This window comes from Oncorhynchus masou, chromosome 5, assembly GCF_036934945.1.
Source record: "Oncorhynchus masou masou isolate Uvic2021 chromosome 5, UVic_Omas_1.1, whole genome shotgun sequence".
Taxonomy (NCBI): Eukaryota; Metazoa; Chordata; class Actinopteri; order Salmoniformes; family Salmonidae; genus Oncorhynchus; species Oncorhynchus masou.
In genome coordinates, this window is record NC_088216.1 from 9,901,294 (window position 1) to 9,917,047 (window position 15,754).

Sequence of the window (15,754 nt, forward strand, 5' to 3'; positions counted from 1 at the left end):
TGTAGTAAAAATAAGGCATTGCTCATGATAAACAAAATGGTCCTCCCTCATCTTAAACAGCACTGACCGCTACTGTTTGGGTGGTGGACCATTCTTGGTACACATGGGAAACTGTTGAGCTAAAAAAATCCAGCACTGTTGCAGTTCTTGACACAAACCGGAGCACCTGGCTCCTATTACCATACCCTGTTCAAAAACACATATGCCTCAATTGTCTCGAGGCGTAAAAATCCCTATTTAACCTGTCTCTCCCCCTTCATCTACACTGATTGAAGTGGATTTACCCTCTGAATGGCACACATGTCTCAATTGTCTCGAGGCGTAAAAATCCTTATTTAACCTGTCTCTCCCCCTTCATATACACTGATTGAAGTGGATTTAACTAGTGAAATCAATAAGGGATCATAGCTTTAGCCTGGATTCACCTGGTCAGTCGAAGTCATGGAAGGAGCAGGTGTTCTTAATGTTTTGTCTACCCAGTGTATAGCACTACATATAATCAAGTGCTATTTGCATGTGATACATTTGGTCTGTTGTTTACAGGACGATTTGTATCTTATAGAGCGTGGCTTTAAGGGAAGAGTATGGTCACATCTAATAAAAACGAATGTGAAAATGAACAGAGCAAATGTATATTAACACTACCTATTCATAGATGTATTTATTCATCATCCACATATTCATATTAAGATTCTACGTCTGTGTACAGGAACGTATTATTTGTAAGACGTAAGAGAAAATATATAATCTTATTGTTTAATTATTATAACGTTCTTTCCAATACAAAAGTGTCGTAACTATTGTTTCCAAACTGCGTTACCCACTCCAGTCAGCAGATGGCGATGGGCGTCTTTCAGGTGATGATTCTTGCGTGACGTATAATGGACTGGACGGGGCGTTTCGTCAGGAACAACAAGGCGCCAACTCTTTCAACCACCTCGGTAGCTTGCTAGCCAACATAAAGCTGAACGATTCGGGCTTTAGACCATGTTTGTGTACATTAGATAATCTCTGTATTTTAAACACTTTTCTGGTGACTTTTCAACTGGTTAACTTTAATCTAATTTGCTTATTCATTTTGCAAACGTGTTGAATATAACGTTACTGAGGTTAGCACATGGCTAGTTGCTAATGCTACCTAGCTAGATAACATCCCTGACCATGAGCTCACTGAACTTCTCCCCTGGTAAAGAAGAGGAGAAAGAATCTTTCAGAATGAAAAAGGAGGACGAGGAGGCTGTTATAGTGAAAAAAGAGAAAGCACCTTTTGGAGAGGAAGAGGATGCTGTCTCAATAAAGGTGAAGAAGGAAGACGTCTTGGGAGTGAAAGAGGAGGAGACAGAATATCCGATTAACACCAGTGAGTACTGTCTTCAACAGGGGCACAAACTATGCCGTTGTTGAACTAATGTGGGGTTTTAAAGTGGCATTCTACTGAAGTTCTACACTTGAATATGTTGTTCAGTACTGTAGGAATTGTTAAAGTGTCAATCTGCCATTGGTACATATATTTTTGGGTCTTTTAAATTAGATTTATTGAATTCTCCATGTGGTCAACATTCAAGTTCTCATCTTTTATTTTATTTTACCTTTATTTAACTAGTCAGTTAAGAACTCATTCTTATTTTCAATGACGTCCTAGAAACAGTGTGTTAACTGCCTTGTTCAGGGGCAAAACAACAGATTTTTTTACCTTGTCAGCTCGGGGATTCGATCTTGCAACCGTTGATCTTGCAACCTAACCACTAGGCTGTCAACAGGCTTTTAAAATTCAATATTGGTGTGTAATTTCTGCCATTTCGTGGGACGACCCTTTTACATTTTTGAGGCATGTCTAGATATAAATCATGACAAAAGTGGTCAATTTTGGTGCTTTTAGACAAATTCATGCCTCTTGTAGGTCTCTGTGATTGTAATAGATGGTCGTAGGTTTACCATCTGTTTGATGTTGTCGTTCACACAGGAGAGAGACATGATTATGGTGGATCCTCTGGGGAGCCTCAACAACATCCTGATGCTGACGAGGCAGAGAAGAGTCTCTCCAGATCAGAACACCAGATGGTACAGCTTGGTCTGGTCTAGCATACAGCTTGGTCTGGTCTAGCATACAGCTTGCTCTATCAGGGTCTGGGCTGGGTTTCTGTAAAGCACTTCATGACAACAGTGACATCAGCATCCATAATGATATGTGTTTGTGTCTCCTCTTTATGGTTACCAGGACAACACTAGCCCTTCCTCCCTCCCGGAGTCCCTGTATCGTGCCTCTCTTGGTAGCACGTTACTGCTGGGTATGAAGAGGTTGTCTGTGCTGCTGGTGGACTGCAGGAAAACAACAGGACTGAGTGGAACTGTTAGAGGACGACAAGAGAAGGAAGGATCAGATTTAGCTCATCAAAGTAAGTTTTGTTTAGTTTGAACAAATGAAATAGATCTGCCCACTGGTATCTGTTACCAGGACAACCAGCAGAGTTCTGTTAGTTGACAGGAAGACAGACTGGTGGATATGGATGTTATAAATATCATAACACTGAAAAAGGATTCTGCCAATGAAAAGAGAGAAACCAATAGACCATATAAAACCTTGATGAAAGGTAGCTTTAGAGAGAGAATTTCAAGATGATCCAATGTAAGGTGCATGTTTTACAAAAACCTTTCCTTAACATTACAGATGTTACATTGCCTGTCCCAGTCAACCTCCTATCTTTACAAGACTAGAGTAGGCAAACAATATACAAGACCCCTCAATGTGGTCTGTTGCTTCATTAACATCTGATCTACAGAACTTGTTAAAAATGTCAAATATATATATTTTTAAAACAAGCTCCGTAAGCCTTTCTAAAAGCCATGACATATGACTGAATGAAAATCTTTTCTTGTGAGACTTGGCCCCCGTCTCTGTAATGGACAAAATTCATTTAATTTCCTACTCTAACAGGTCAAATAAGGCCTGAACTCCAACATATAGATCTTAAAGAACATGGTTTCATTTGGAAATTACTAACTTTATTGATTTTATGTGTAACTGACGACAGTGTGCTGCTAACAGTGTAGCTTCCTCCTCTGTCCCCATACTGTACTCAAACTAGTGATCCTCTGCTCCTCAACACATGTGACCTCTCTCCTTGACAATGAACCGATGGAGCTATACAAAAAGTACCAGTTGGACAGCTCCATCTATGATGTTTCAAGCTGGCTGTGGAGTGAGCTTACGGCGCGTTCTTACCTCCGTTAACATGTGTAAGGTTGAATTTCCCACAGAAGCGGCCATATACACTACCAGTCAAAAGTTAGGACACACAACTACTCATTCAAGCGTTTTTCTTTATTTTTACTATTTTCTACATTGTAGAATAATGGTGAAGACATCAAAACTATGAAATAACACTTATGGAATCATATAGTAGCCAAAAAAGTGTTAAACAAATTATTCAAAGTAGCCACCCTTTGCCTTGCACACTCTTGGCCTTCTCTCAACCAGCTTCATGGGGAAGTCACCTGGAATGCATTTCAAATAACATATGTGCCCTGTTAAAAGGTGATATAGTTGATATGCCCTGTTAAAAGTTTATATAAGTTGGTATACTGAAGATAGCCCTATGTGGTAAAAGACCAAGTACATATTATGGCAAGAACAGCTCAAATAAGCAAAGAGAAATGACAGTTCATCATTACTTTAAGACACGAAGGTCAGTCAATCCGGGAAAATGTTAAGAACTTTTAGTTTTCTTCAAGTGCAGTCGCAGAAACCATCAAGCGCTATGATGAAACTGGCTCTCATGAGGACCGCCACAGGAAAGGAAGACCCAGAGTTACCTCTGCTGCAGAGGATAAGTTCATTAGAGTTACCTCTGCTGCAGAGGATAAGTTCATTAGAGTTACCTCTGCTGCAGAGGATAAGTTCATTAGAGTTACCTCTGCTGCTGAGGATAAGTTCATTAGAGTTACCTCTGCTGCTGAGGATAAGTTCATTAGAGTTACCTCTGCTGCAGAGGATAAGTTCATTAGAGTTACCTCTGCTGCTGAGGATAAGTTCATTAGAGTTACCTCTGCTGCAGAGGATAAGTTCATTAGAGTTACCTCTGCTGCAGAGGATAAGTTCATTAGAGTTACCTCTGCTGCAGAGGATAAGTTCATTAGAGTTACCTCTGCTGCAGAGGATAAGTTCATTAGAGTTACCTCTGCTGCAGAGGATAAGTTCATTAGAGTTACCTCTGCTGCAGAGGATAAGTTCATTAGAGTTACCTCTGCTGCTGAGGATAAGTTCATTAGAGTTACCTCTGCTGCAGATGATAAGTTCATTAGAGTTACCTCTGCTGCAGAGGATAAGTTCATTAGAGTTACCTCTGCTGCAGAGGATAAGTTCATTAGAGTTACCTCTGCTGCTGAGGATAAGTTCATTAGAGTTACCAGTCTCAGAAATTGCAGCCCAAATAAATGCTTCACAGACACATCTCAACATCAACTGTTCAGAGGAGACTGAGTGAATTGCTGCAAAGAAACCACTACTAAAGGACACCAATAATAATAATAAGAAGAGACTTGTTTGGGCCAAGAAACACAAGCAATGTACATTAGACTGGTGGAAATCTGTCCTTTTGGTCTGATGAATCCAAATTTGACATTTTTGGTTCCAATCCCTGTGTCTTTGTGAGACGCAGAATAGGTGAATTAGAGGATCTCCGCATGTGTGGTTCCCACAGTGAAGCATGGAGGAGGTGTGAGGGTGCTTTGCTGGTGACACTGTCAGTGATTTATTTAGAATTCAAGGCACACTTTACCAGGTTGGCTACCACAGCATTCTGCAGCGTGACGCCATCCCATCTGGTTTGGGCTTAGTGGGACTATCATTTGTTTTTCAACAGGACAATGACCCAAAACACACCAGGCTGTGTAAGGAGAGTGATTGAATGCTGCATCAGATGACCTGGCCTTCACAATCACTCGACCTCAACCCAATTGAGATGGTTTGGGATGAGTTGGACCACAAAGTGAAAGAAAGCAACCAATAAGTGCTCAGAATATGTTGGAACTCCTTCAGGACTGTTGAAAAAAGCATTTCAGGTGAAGCTGGTTGACAGAATGCCAAGAGCGTGCAAAGCTGTCATCAAGGCGAAGGAGGGCTACATTGAAGAAGCTCAAATATAAAATATTTTTGGATTTATTTCAAATTTTTTGGTTTCTACATGATTCTATACGTGTTATTTCATAGTTTTGATGTCTTCACTATTATTCTACAATGTGGAAAATAGCAAAAATAAAGAAAAACCCTTGAATGAGTAGGTGTGTCCAAACTTTTGACTGAACAGAAATATAAATGCAGCCTCCCTAGTGGCGCAGCGTTCTAAGGCACTGCATCGCAGTGCTAGCTGCGTTACTACCGATTCTGGTTCAATACCCAGCTGTGCCGCAGCCGGCCACGACCGGGAGAGTCATGAGTTGACGCACAATTGGTCCAGCGTCATCCGGGCGGGGGGAGGTTTTGTCCCATCGCGCTGTAGTGACTCCTGTGGTGGGCCGGACGCATGCAATCTACCACGGTTGCCAGGTGTACAATGTTTCCTCCGACACCTTGGTGCGGCTGGCTTCCAGGTTGGCTCTTGACGTTCGCCTCTCCCGAGTCCGTACAGGAGTTGCAGCGATGAGACAAGACTGTAACAATTGACAAAAATTGGGGTGAAAAAGGGGGTAAAAAAATATTGATATATATATTTTTTTTATATACATCAAATATTTCATTATTTTTACTTTACCCAAAATATCATGACATTAGTGATTATTCAAAATGTTAAACATTTGTGAACAGCATGTGTCAAACCCTTGAGAGGGAGATGTTACTGAGGTGCTTTGTGTCTGTCTCCAATGTAAAAAAACAAGTGTTTGACTTCCACACAAAATTACTTCTTTACTTATTTTAGGTTTAAGGAAGTGTGTAGGTCACATTCTGTATCATACAGCTATGAAAGTGATATATTTAGAACCACCTGCTTGATAGGAATCCGTCTATGTCTGTGTCTTGAGTCTGATAGAACTGTGTTTTGTGTTATGACTTCTAAAACATAATGAGTAATGTAACTATATTACCAGGAAGCTCTTCAACATGATTTGTTTTAAAATCACACAAAGATTGTTTTAAATTATGAAATGTTTAAAAACTGGCCTCAGGTTATTGAGGGATCTGATTTGGATTAAACCTCATAGCAAGGCAGTTTTATCACGTGGAGATTTCATTTTGGTCTCTCTTTAAATAAACACGGTCTTTGGCAGGAGGAAAACCAAACTCGGAGGAACCAGAGACGTCCAAACCAGCAAGACGACACCTCTGCTCTCAGTGTGGAAAGAGTTTTATCAAGTTAGGAAGCCTAAAAGCTCATGAGCGAATACACACAGGGGAGAAGCCTTACCATTGCTCCCATTGTGGACAGAGTTTTAGCCAGTTAGGAAGCCTGAAAGCTCATGGCCGAATACACACAGGGGAGAAGCCTTACCACTGCTCACATTGTGGAAAGAGTTTTAACCGCTTAGGAAGCCTAATTGCTCATGGGCGAATACACACAGGGGAGAAGCCATACCATTGCGAACAGTGTGGAAAGAGTTTTAACAAGTTGGATAACATGAAATCTCATGAACAAATACACACAGGGGATAAGCCTTACCACTGCTCCCAGTGTGGAACTAAGTTTACCAAGTTGGGAAGCCTGAAAAGACATGAGAGGACACACACCGAAGCAAAGCCTTTCCATTGCGCCTTGTGTGGAACGAGTTTTAACCATTTAGGAAACCTGAAAAGACATGAGAGAATACACACAGGGGAGAAGCCTTTCCATTGCGCAAAGTGTGGAAAGAGTTTTAGCTTGTTAGGAAACCTACAATCTCATGAGCGAATTCACACAGGGGAGAAGCCATACCATTGCACACATTGTGGAAAGAGTTTTAACCAGTTAGGAAACATGAAATATCATGAGCGAAATACACACGGGAGAAACCATACCATCGCGCTCAGTGTGGAAAGAGTCCTACGGAGTTAGGAAAGCTGAAAGCTCATGAGCACACCTTACAAATGTCACTTAAAAGGCATGTGAGAATCCACAGAAAAATAACTTCTCCTAGTGTGTAAACTGATTTCACATCACCTTAAAGTTCATCAGATAACATACACAGTGCTCCCATTGTCTTCTATTGTTGACTGAGAATGTGTTTACTTGTTTATACCATATAAAATGAAATTCAATTGTAAAAAAAAATATACTGTAAAATATATTTGTATGTCTTTGTTAGAAACTATTCATTGAATATGGAGTATGTCAGTTTGAATACAGAGTAAATCAGATTCCATGTGTCCAATGGTCCTTTTTTAAACTCCATGTGTGTGTTTTTCTGGGTGTGTCATTCCTCCAGCACTACAGATAATCAAGTGATATTTGGATGTGATGCATTTGCTCCATTGTTCACATTTGCATCGTTTGCCCACTGATGATTTAATGACATGAAAAAGTACACTGACTCGCCCACGGATTAAATAAAATAAATAAAGAATCTTGGTTTGACTTGGACTCCAGCAGATCCTTATTTTATAATATCCACCACAACTCTCCTACAGATTTCATTGTCTCAATGAAAATTTCTTCGTTTGACTTTCCCGAGGGCATTTACAAACCTCCCACTGGTTGAATAAACTTTGTTTCCACATTTCAACAAAATAATTCCATGTGATGTTTGATTAATGTGGAAAACTGATTGGATTTGTAAAAAGCTATGAACATCAGGTATTTATATTTATTTTTCACCCAACTGGCAACCTAAATCCAATGACAGGTGACATTTTATGTTTCACCCAACTGGCAACCTAAATCCAATGACAGGTGACATTTTGTGTAGATTTCATGTTGAATTCACTTTAGTTGACCACTCATAGAAATGTAAATAGAATCTAGATGTTGAACTGACGTCTGTGCCCAGTGGGCTGGTTTGAATAAGCAGCAGGTGTTGGATCAATATCCACCTTAGTAGCTAAGTTTCTGTACAATTTACCACAGATTTTCATGTGACTATTTTAAAATCTTTATTAAATTATATACGCTTTCTCCCACCAGAAATGTTTGAATCAAATAGACTTATTGCGGATAAAAGGCTTTGCGTTATGACGTAGTGCACAAATAAAAAAACTTGCTTTTAAATTCCCATCTACTGAAGTTAAATGGGTTTCCATCGCATTTTCAATTCTACAGATGGTTTTAAAAACTGTTGCGTTATATAGCAAACGTTGTCATGGCGTTGGTGTTGCCGACAGCTCACAGATACAGTGGGAGTAGGCTACCTACAGTTGAAGTCAGGAGTTAACATGAACTTAGGTTGGAGTCATTAACTCGTTTTTCAACCACTCCACAAATTTCTTGTTATCAAACTATAGTTTTTGGCAAGTCGGTTAGGACATCTACGTTGTGCATGAGACAAGTCATTTTTCCAACAATTGTTAACAGACAGATTATTTTACTTATAGTTCACTGTATAACAATTCCAGTGGGTCATTGGTTTACATACACTAAGTTGACTGTGCCTTAAAACAGTCTTGGAAAAGTCCAGAAAATTATGTCATGGCTTTAGAAGCTTCTGATAGGCCTTGAAATACATCCACAGCTTACACCTCCAATTGACTCAAATGATGTCAATTAGCCTATCTTCAAACCCAGTGCCTCTTTGCTTGACATCATGGGAAAAACAAAAGAAATCACCAACACCCCGGAAAAAAATATTTAGACCTCCACAAGTCTGGTTCATCCTTGGGAGCAATTTCCAAATGCCTGAAGGTACCACGTTCATCTGTACAAACAATAGTACGCAAGTATAAACACCATGGGACCATGCAGCCATCACACCGCTCAGGTAGGAGACTCGTTCTGTCTCCTAGAAATGAACGTACTTTGGTACGAAAAGTGCAAATCAATCCCAGAACAACAGCAAAGGACCTTGTGAAGATGCTGGAGGAAACAGGTACAAAAGTATCTATATCCCAGTAAAACAAATCCTATATAGACATAACCTGAAAGAGCGCTCAGCAAGGAAGAAGCCACTGCTCCAAACCGCCATAAAAAAAAGCCAGACTACGGTTTGCAACTGCACATGGAGACAAAGATTGGACTTTTTGGAGAAATGTCATCTGGTCTGATGAAACAAAAATATAACTGTTTGGCCATAATGACCATCGTTATGTTTGGAGGAAAAAGAGGCGAAGAACACCATTCCAATCATGAAGCACGGGGTGGCAATATCATGTTGTGGTGGTGCTTTGCTGCAGGAGGGACTGGTGCACTTCACAAAATAGATGGCATCATGAGGATGGAAAACGTTGTGGATATATCGAAGCAATATCTCAAGACATCCAGACAATGACCCCAAGCATACTTCCAAAGTTGTGGCAAAATGGCTTAAGGTCAACAACGTCAAGGTATTGGAGTGTCCTTCACAAAGCCCTGACCTCAATCCCACAGAAAATTTGTGGGCTGAACTGAAAAAGCGTGTGCGAGCAAGGAAGCCTACAAACCTGACTCAGTTACACCAGCTCTATCAGGAGGAATGGGTCAAAATTCACCCAACTTATTGTGGGAAGCTTGTGGATGGCTTCCGGAAATGTTTGACCCAAGTTCAACAATTTGAAGGCAATGCTACCAAATACTAATTGAGTGTATGTAAACTTCTGACCCACTGGGAAGGTTATGAAATAAATAAGTATGTTTATTGTTATATTATTATGACGTTCTTTCCAATATAAAAAGTGTAGTAACTGTTTCCAAACTGCGTTACCCACTCCAGCCAGCAGATGGCTCACTAAACTACTCCTCCCCTGCTAAAGAAGAGGAGGTCTGCTGGACGGAGAAAGAAGCTATGGGGCTGAACATTGTCGTGGAAGAAGAAGAGGAGGCTGTTACAGTGAAAGAAGAGGAGGCTGTTATAGTGAAAGAAGAGGAGGCTGTTATAGTGAAAGAAGAGGAGGCTGTTACAGTGAAAGAAGAGGAGGCTGTTACAGTGAAAGAAGAGGAGGCTGTTATAGTGAAAGAAGAGGAGGCTGTTATAGTGAAAGAAGAGGAGGCTGTTATAGTGAAAGAAGAGGAGGCTGTTATAGTGAAAGAAGAGGAGGCTGTTATAGTGAAAGAAGAGGAGGCTGTTATAGTGAAAGAAGAGGCGGCTGTTACAGTGAAAGAAGAGGAGGCTGTTACAGTGAAAGAAGAGGAGGCTGTTACAGTGAAAGAAGAGGAGGCTGTTATAGTGAAAGAAGAGGAGGCTGTTACAGTGAAAGAAGAGGAGGCTGTTACAGTGAAAGAAGAGGAGGCTGTTACAGTGAAAGAAGAGGAGGCTGTTATAGTGAAAGAAGAGGAGGCTGTTATAGTGAAAGAAGAGGAGGCTGTTATAGTGAAAGAAGAGGAGGCTGTTATAGTGAAAGAAGAGGAGGCTGTTACAGTGAAAGAAGAGGAGGCTGTTACAGTGAAAGAAGAGGAGGCTGTTACAGTGAAAGAAGAGGAGGCTGTTATAGTGAAAGAAGAGGAGGCTGTTATAGTGAAAGAAGAGGAGGCTGTTACAGTGAAAGAAGAGGAGGCTGTTACAGTGAAAGAAGAGATAGAACCTTTTAAAGAGGAAGAGGATGCTATCTCAGTAAAGGTGAAGGAGGAAGACGTTTTGGGAGTGAAAGACAAGGAGACAGAATATCAGATTAACACCAGTGAGTACTGTCTTAAACAGGGGCACAAACTATGCAGTTATTGAACTAATTTTGTGTTTTTAAAGGGCGTTCTACTGAAGTTCTACACTTGAATATATTTTTCATATGTTTTGGACTTTTAAATGTGATTTATTGAATTCTCCATGTGGTCTATATTTAAAGTGCACTTCTTCTAATACAACATGCTTTTAAAATTCAATGAATAATGTTCCTTAAAATATCAAAGGGACTCAAAAGGAACCCATTTTGTGGAACGGCCCTTTTACATTTACCACACAAACAATATTTTATAAAATCAAGATGAAAGTTGCCTTTTTAGGCCCTTTTTAGACATATTCATGCCTCTTGTAAGACTCTGTGATTGCAATAGAAGATCATAAGTTTACCATCTGTTTGATGTTCTCATTCACACAGGAGAGAGACATGACTATTGTGGATCCTCTGGGGAGCCTCAACAACATCCTGATGCTGACGAGGCAGAGAAGAGTCTCTCCAGATCAGAACACCAGATGGTACAGCTTGGTCTGGTCTAGCATACAGCTTGGTCTGGTCTAGCATACAGCTTGCTCTATCGAGCTCTGTGCTGGGTTTCTGTAAACCACTTCATGGCAACAGTGACATCAGCATCCATAATGATATGTGTCTGTGTCCCCTCTTTATGGTTACCAGGACAGCGCTAGCCCTTCCTCCCTCCTGGAGTCCATGTGTCGTGCCTCTCCCAGTAGCGCCTTACTGCTGGGTATGAGGAGGTTGTCTGTGCTGCTGGTGGACAGCGGGAGAACGTTTAGAGAGAAGGTTTCAATGATCCTCTGTAAGGTGCTTGTTTTACAAAAACCTTTCCTTAAAACAGTATGGATGTTACATTGCCTGTCCCAGTCAACCCCCTATATTTACAAGACTCTAGAACAGGCAAACATAACTCAAGACACTTCAAATTTGTATGTACTGCTTCATTAACATCTACAGATATATTTCTGCAACCGTATCTTACGGCAAAAAGAGCTTCTGGGTATCAGGACAGCGATCATTCACCTCAGATTAGAAAATGTTTTTTTCTACAACAAGGACAACGCTCAAGATTTTTTCTTTTCTTTTTTTACCTTTATTTAACCAGGCAAGTCAGTTAAGAACAAATTCTTATATTCAATGACGGCCTGGGAACAGTGGGTTAACTGCCTGTTCAGGGGTAGAACAACAGATTTGTACCTTGTCAGCTCGGGGGTTTGAACTCACAACCTTCCGGTTACTAGTCCAACGCTCTAACCACTAGGCTACCCTGCCATTCTCCAAACACCCCACAGGTCCGACATCTCCATTAGTTGCAAGATGAAGCGACGCAAACGACTGGGAAAGCTGCCGTTACCGTCAATACTACTCGCCGACGTCTAATTTATTGTCCAATGATTGCACGAGTTACGATCACGAATATCCTACCAACGGGACATCAAAAACTGTAATTTCCTATGTTTCACGGACTTGTGGCTGAATGATGACATGGATATTCAGCTAGCGGGATATATGCTGCACCGGCAAGATAGAACAGCGCACTCCGGTAAGACGAGGGGGGGCGGTCTGTGCATATTTGTAAACAACAGCTGGTGCACAAAATCTAAGGAAGTCTCTATATTTTGCTCACCTGACGTAGAGTATATTGTGATAAATTGCAGGCAACACTACTTGCCTAGAGAGTTTTCAGCTATACTTTTTGTGTCTGTTTTTATCACCACAGACAGATGCTGGCACTAAGACCGCACTCAGTCAGCTGTATAAGGAAATAAGCAAACAGGAAACCACTCACCCAGAGGCGGCGCTCCTAGCGGCCAGAGACTTTAATGCAGGGAAACTTAAATCAGTTCTACCACATTTCTATCAACATGTTGAATGTGCAACCAGAGGGGGAAAAATGTAGATCACCTGTACTCCACACACAGAGACGCAAAGCAAAAATTTAAAGCAGGAAGCACCAGTTACTCGGTCTATAAAAAGTGGTCAGATGAAGCAGATGCTAAACTACAGGACTGTTTTGCTATCACAGACTGGAATATGTTCCAGGATTCTTCCGATGGCATTGAGGAGTACACCACATCAGTCACTGGCTTTATCAATAAGTGCATCGAGGACGTCTTCCACATAGTGACTGTACGTACACACCCCAACCAGAAGCCATGAATTACAAGCAACATTTGCACTGAGCTAAAGGGTAGAGCTGCCGCTTTCAAGGAGCGGGACTCCAACCCAGAAGCTTACAAGAAATCCTGCTATGCCCTGCGAAAAATCATCAAACAGGCAAAGTGTCAATACAGGGCTGAGATGAAATCATACTACATCGGCTCCAACGTTCGTCTTATGTGGCAGGACTTGCAAACTAATACAGACTACAAAGGGAAGCACAGCCGCGTGCTGCCCAGTGACACAAGCCGACCAGACGAGTGAAATCCTTTCTATGCTCGCTTCGAGGCATGCAACACTGAGGCATACATGAGAGCATCAGCTGTTCCAGACGACTGTGGGATCACTCTCTCCGTAGCCGACGTGAGTAAAACCTTTAAACAGGTCAACATTCACAAGGCCACGGGGCCAGACGGATTACCAGGACGTCTGCTCCGGGCATGTGCTGACCAACTGGCAGGCGTCTTCACTGACATTTTCAACATGTCCCTGATTGAGTCTGTAATGCCAACATGTTTCAAGTAGACCACCATAGTCCCTGTGCCCAAAAACACAAAGGAAACCTGCCTAAATTACTACAGACCCGTATCACTCAAGTCTGTAGCCATGAAGTGCTTTGAAAGGCTGGTAATGTCTCACATCAACACCATTATCCCAGAAACCCTAGACCCACTCCAATTTGCATACCGCCCAAACAGATCCACAGATGATGCAGTCTCTATTGCACTCCACACTTTCACCTGGACAAAAGGAACACTTACGTGAGAATGCTATTCATTGACTACAGCTCAGCGTTCAACACCATAGTACCCTCAAATCTCATCACTAAGCTAAGGATTCTGGGACTAAACCCCCCCCCTGCAACTGGATCCTGGATTTCCTGACGGGCCGCCCCCAGGTGGTGAGGGTAGGTAGCAACACATCTGCCACGCGGATCCTCAACACTGGAGCTCCACAGGGGTGCGTGCTCAGTCCCCTCCTGTACTCCCTGTTCACCCACGACTGCATTGCCAGGCACGACTCCAACACCATCATTTTGCAGACGACACAACAGTGGTAGACCTGATCACCGACAATGACGAGACAGCCTATAGGGAGGAGGTCAAAGACCTGGTTGGGTGGTGCCAGAATAACAACTTATCCCTCAATGTAACCAAGACTAAGGAGATGATTGTAGACTACAGGAAAAGGAGGACCAAGCACGCCCACTTTTTCATCGACGGGGCTGTCGTGGAGCAGGTTGAGAGCTTCAAGTTCCTTGGTGTCCACATCAACAACAAACTAGAATCGTCCAAACAAACCAAGACAGTCGTGAAGAGGGCACGCCAAAACCTATTTCCCCGCAGGAAACTAAAAAGATTTGGCATGGGTCCTGAGATCCTCAATGGGGTCTACAGCTGCAACATAGAGAGTCTGCTGACTGGTTGCATCACTGCCTGTTACGGCAATTATTTGGCCTCTGACCACAAGGCAATACAGAGGGTAGTGCGTACAGCACTGGGGCTAAGATGCATGCCATCCAGGACCTCTACACCAGGCAGTATCAGAGAAAGGCCCTAAATATTGTCAAAGACCCCAGCCACCCCAGTCATAGACTGTTCTCTCTGCTACTGTATGGCAAGCGGTAGCGGAGTGCCAAGTCTAGGATAAAAAGGCTTCTCAAAATTTTTACCCCCAAGCCATAAGACTCCTGAACAGATAATCAAATGGCTACCCGGACTATTTGCATTGTGTGCCGCCCCCCAACCCCTATTTTTATACTGTTGATACTCTCTGTTTATCATATATGCATTGTTACTTTAACCATTTATACATGTACATACTACCTCAATCAGCCTGACTAACCGGTGTTTGTATGTAGCCTCGCTACTTTTATAGCCTCGCTACTGTATATAGTCTGTCTTTTTTACTGTTGTTTTATTTCTTTACCTACCTATTGTTCACCTAATACCTTTTTTGTGCTATTGGTTAGAGCCTGTAAGTATGCATTTCACTGTAAGGTCTACATCATGTTGTATTCAGCACATGTGACAAATAAACTTTGATTTGATATTATTCTACACTACCGGTCAAAAGGTTTAGAACACCTACTCATTCAAGGGTTTTTCTTTATTTTTACATTTTTTTAACACTTTTTTGGTTACTACATGATTCCATATTTTACATTACATTTAAGTCATTTAGCAGACGCTCTAATCCAGAGCGACTTACAAATTGATATGTGTTATTTCATAGTTTTGATGTCTTCAGTGTTATTCTACAATGTAGAACATAGTAAAACTAAAGAAAAACCCTTGAATGAGTAGGTGAGTCCAAACTTTTGACTGGTATTGTACATTCAATTCCCTGGCAACAGCTCCAGTGGACATTCCTGCAGTCAGCATGCCAAGTGCACGCTCCCTCTGAGATCTGTGGCCTTTAATTCTCCCCAGCACAAGGTGCACCTGTGTAATAATCAAGCTGTTCAATCAGCTTCTTAATATGCCACACCTGTCAGGTGGATGGTTTATCTTGGCAAAGAAAAAATGTTCACTAACAGGGATGTGAAAAATTCAGCACATTTTTTTTTCAGCTCATGAAACATCCAACTGTTTACATGTTGCGTTTTATATTTGTGTTTTCTTGTAACTCTCAGTTTGAGGAACATTTACCCAACATATTTGACCTGGTTTTTTACTTGACCCAAAATAAGAAATTGGGCCATTTAAACGGCATGTGTCGATCCCTTTTGACAACGGGGAGATGTTACTGATGTGCTTTGTGTCTCCGACGTAAAAACTAGTTAAGGACTTCCACTCAATTACTTTACTTATTTTAGGTGTAATGAAGTGTGTAGGTCACATTCTGTATCATACAGCTATGAAAGTGATATAT

At 41.5% G+C, this 15,754-nt stretch overlaps 1 protein-coding gene across 1 annotated transcript; it reads left to right on the forward strand.

The window, feature by feature from the left end:
* Window positions 1–911: 911 nt before the first annotated feature.
* On the forward strand, window positions 912–7,501 carry LOC135532601 (zinc finger protein 879-like). Its single transcript, XM_064960079.1, has 4 exons — window positions 912–1,360; window positions 1,964–2,061; window positions 2,219–2,396; window positions 6,265–7,501. The coding sequence occupies exons 1-4, from the start codon at window positions 1,162–1,164 to the stop codon at window positions 7,023–7,025; spliced, it is 1,236 nt and encodes a 411-aa protein (XP_064816151.1). The 5' UTR covers window positions 912–1,161; the 3' UTR covers window positions 7,026–7,501.
* Window positions 7,502–15,754: the final 8,253 nt, after the last annotated feature.

Coding starts and splice junctions, on each gene's coding strand:
- LOC135532601 (XM_064960079.1), top strand. CDS start 1,162: ATGAGCTCACTGAACTTCTCCCCTGGTAAAGAAGAGGAGAAAGAATCT. Junction 1,361..1,963: donor AGAATATCCGATTAACACCA/GTGAGTACTGTC, acceptor TCGTTCACACAG/GAGAGAGACATGATTATGGT. Junction 2,062..2,218: donor CCAGATCAGAACACCAGATG/GTACAGCTTGGT, acceptor TATGGTTACCAG/GACAACACTAGCCCTTCCTC.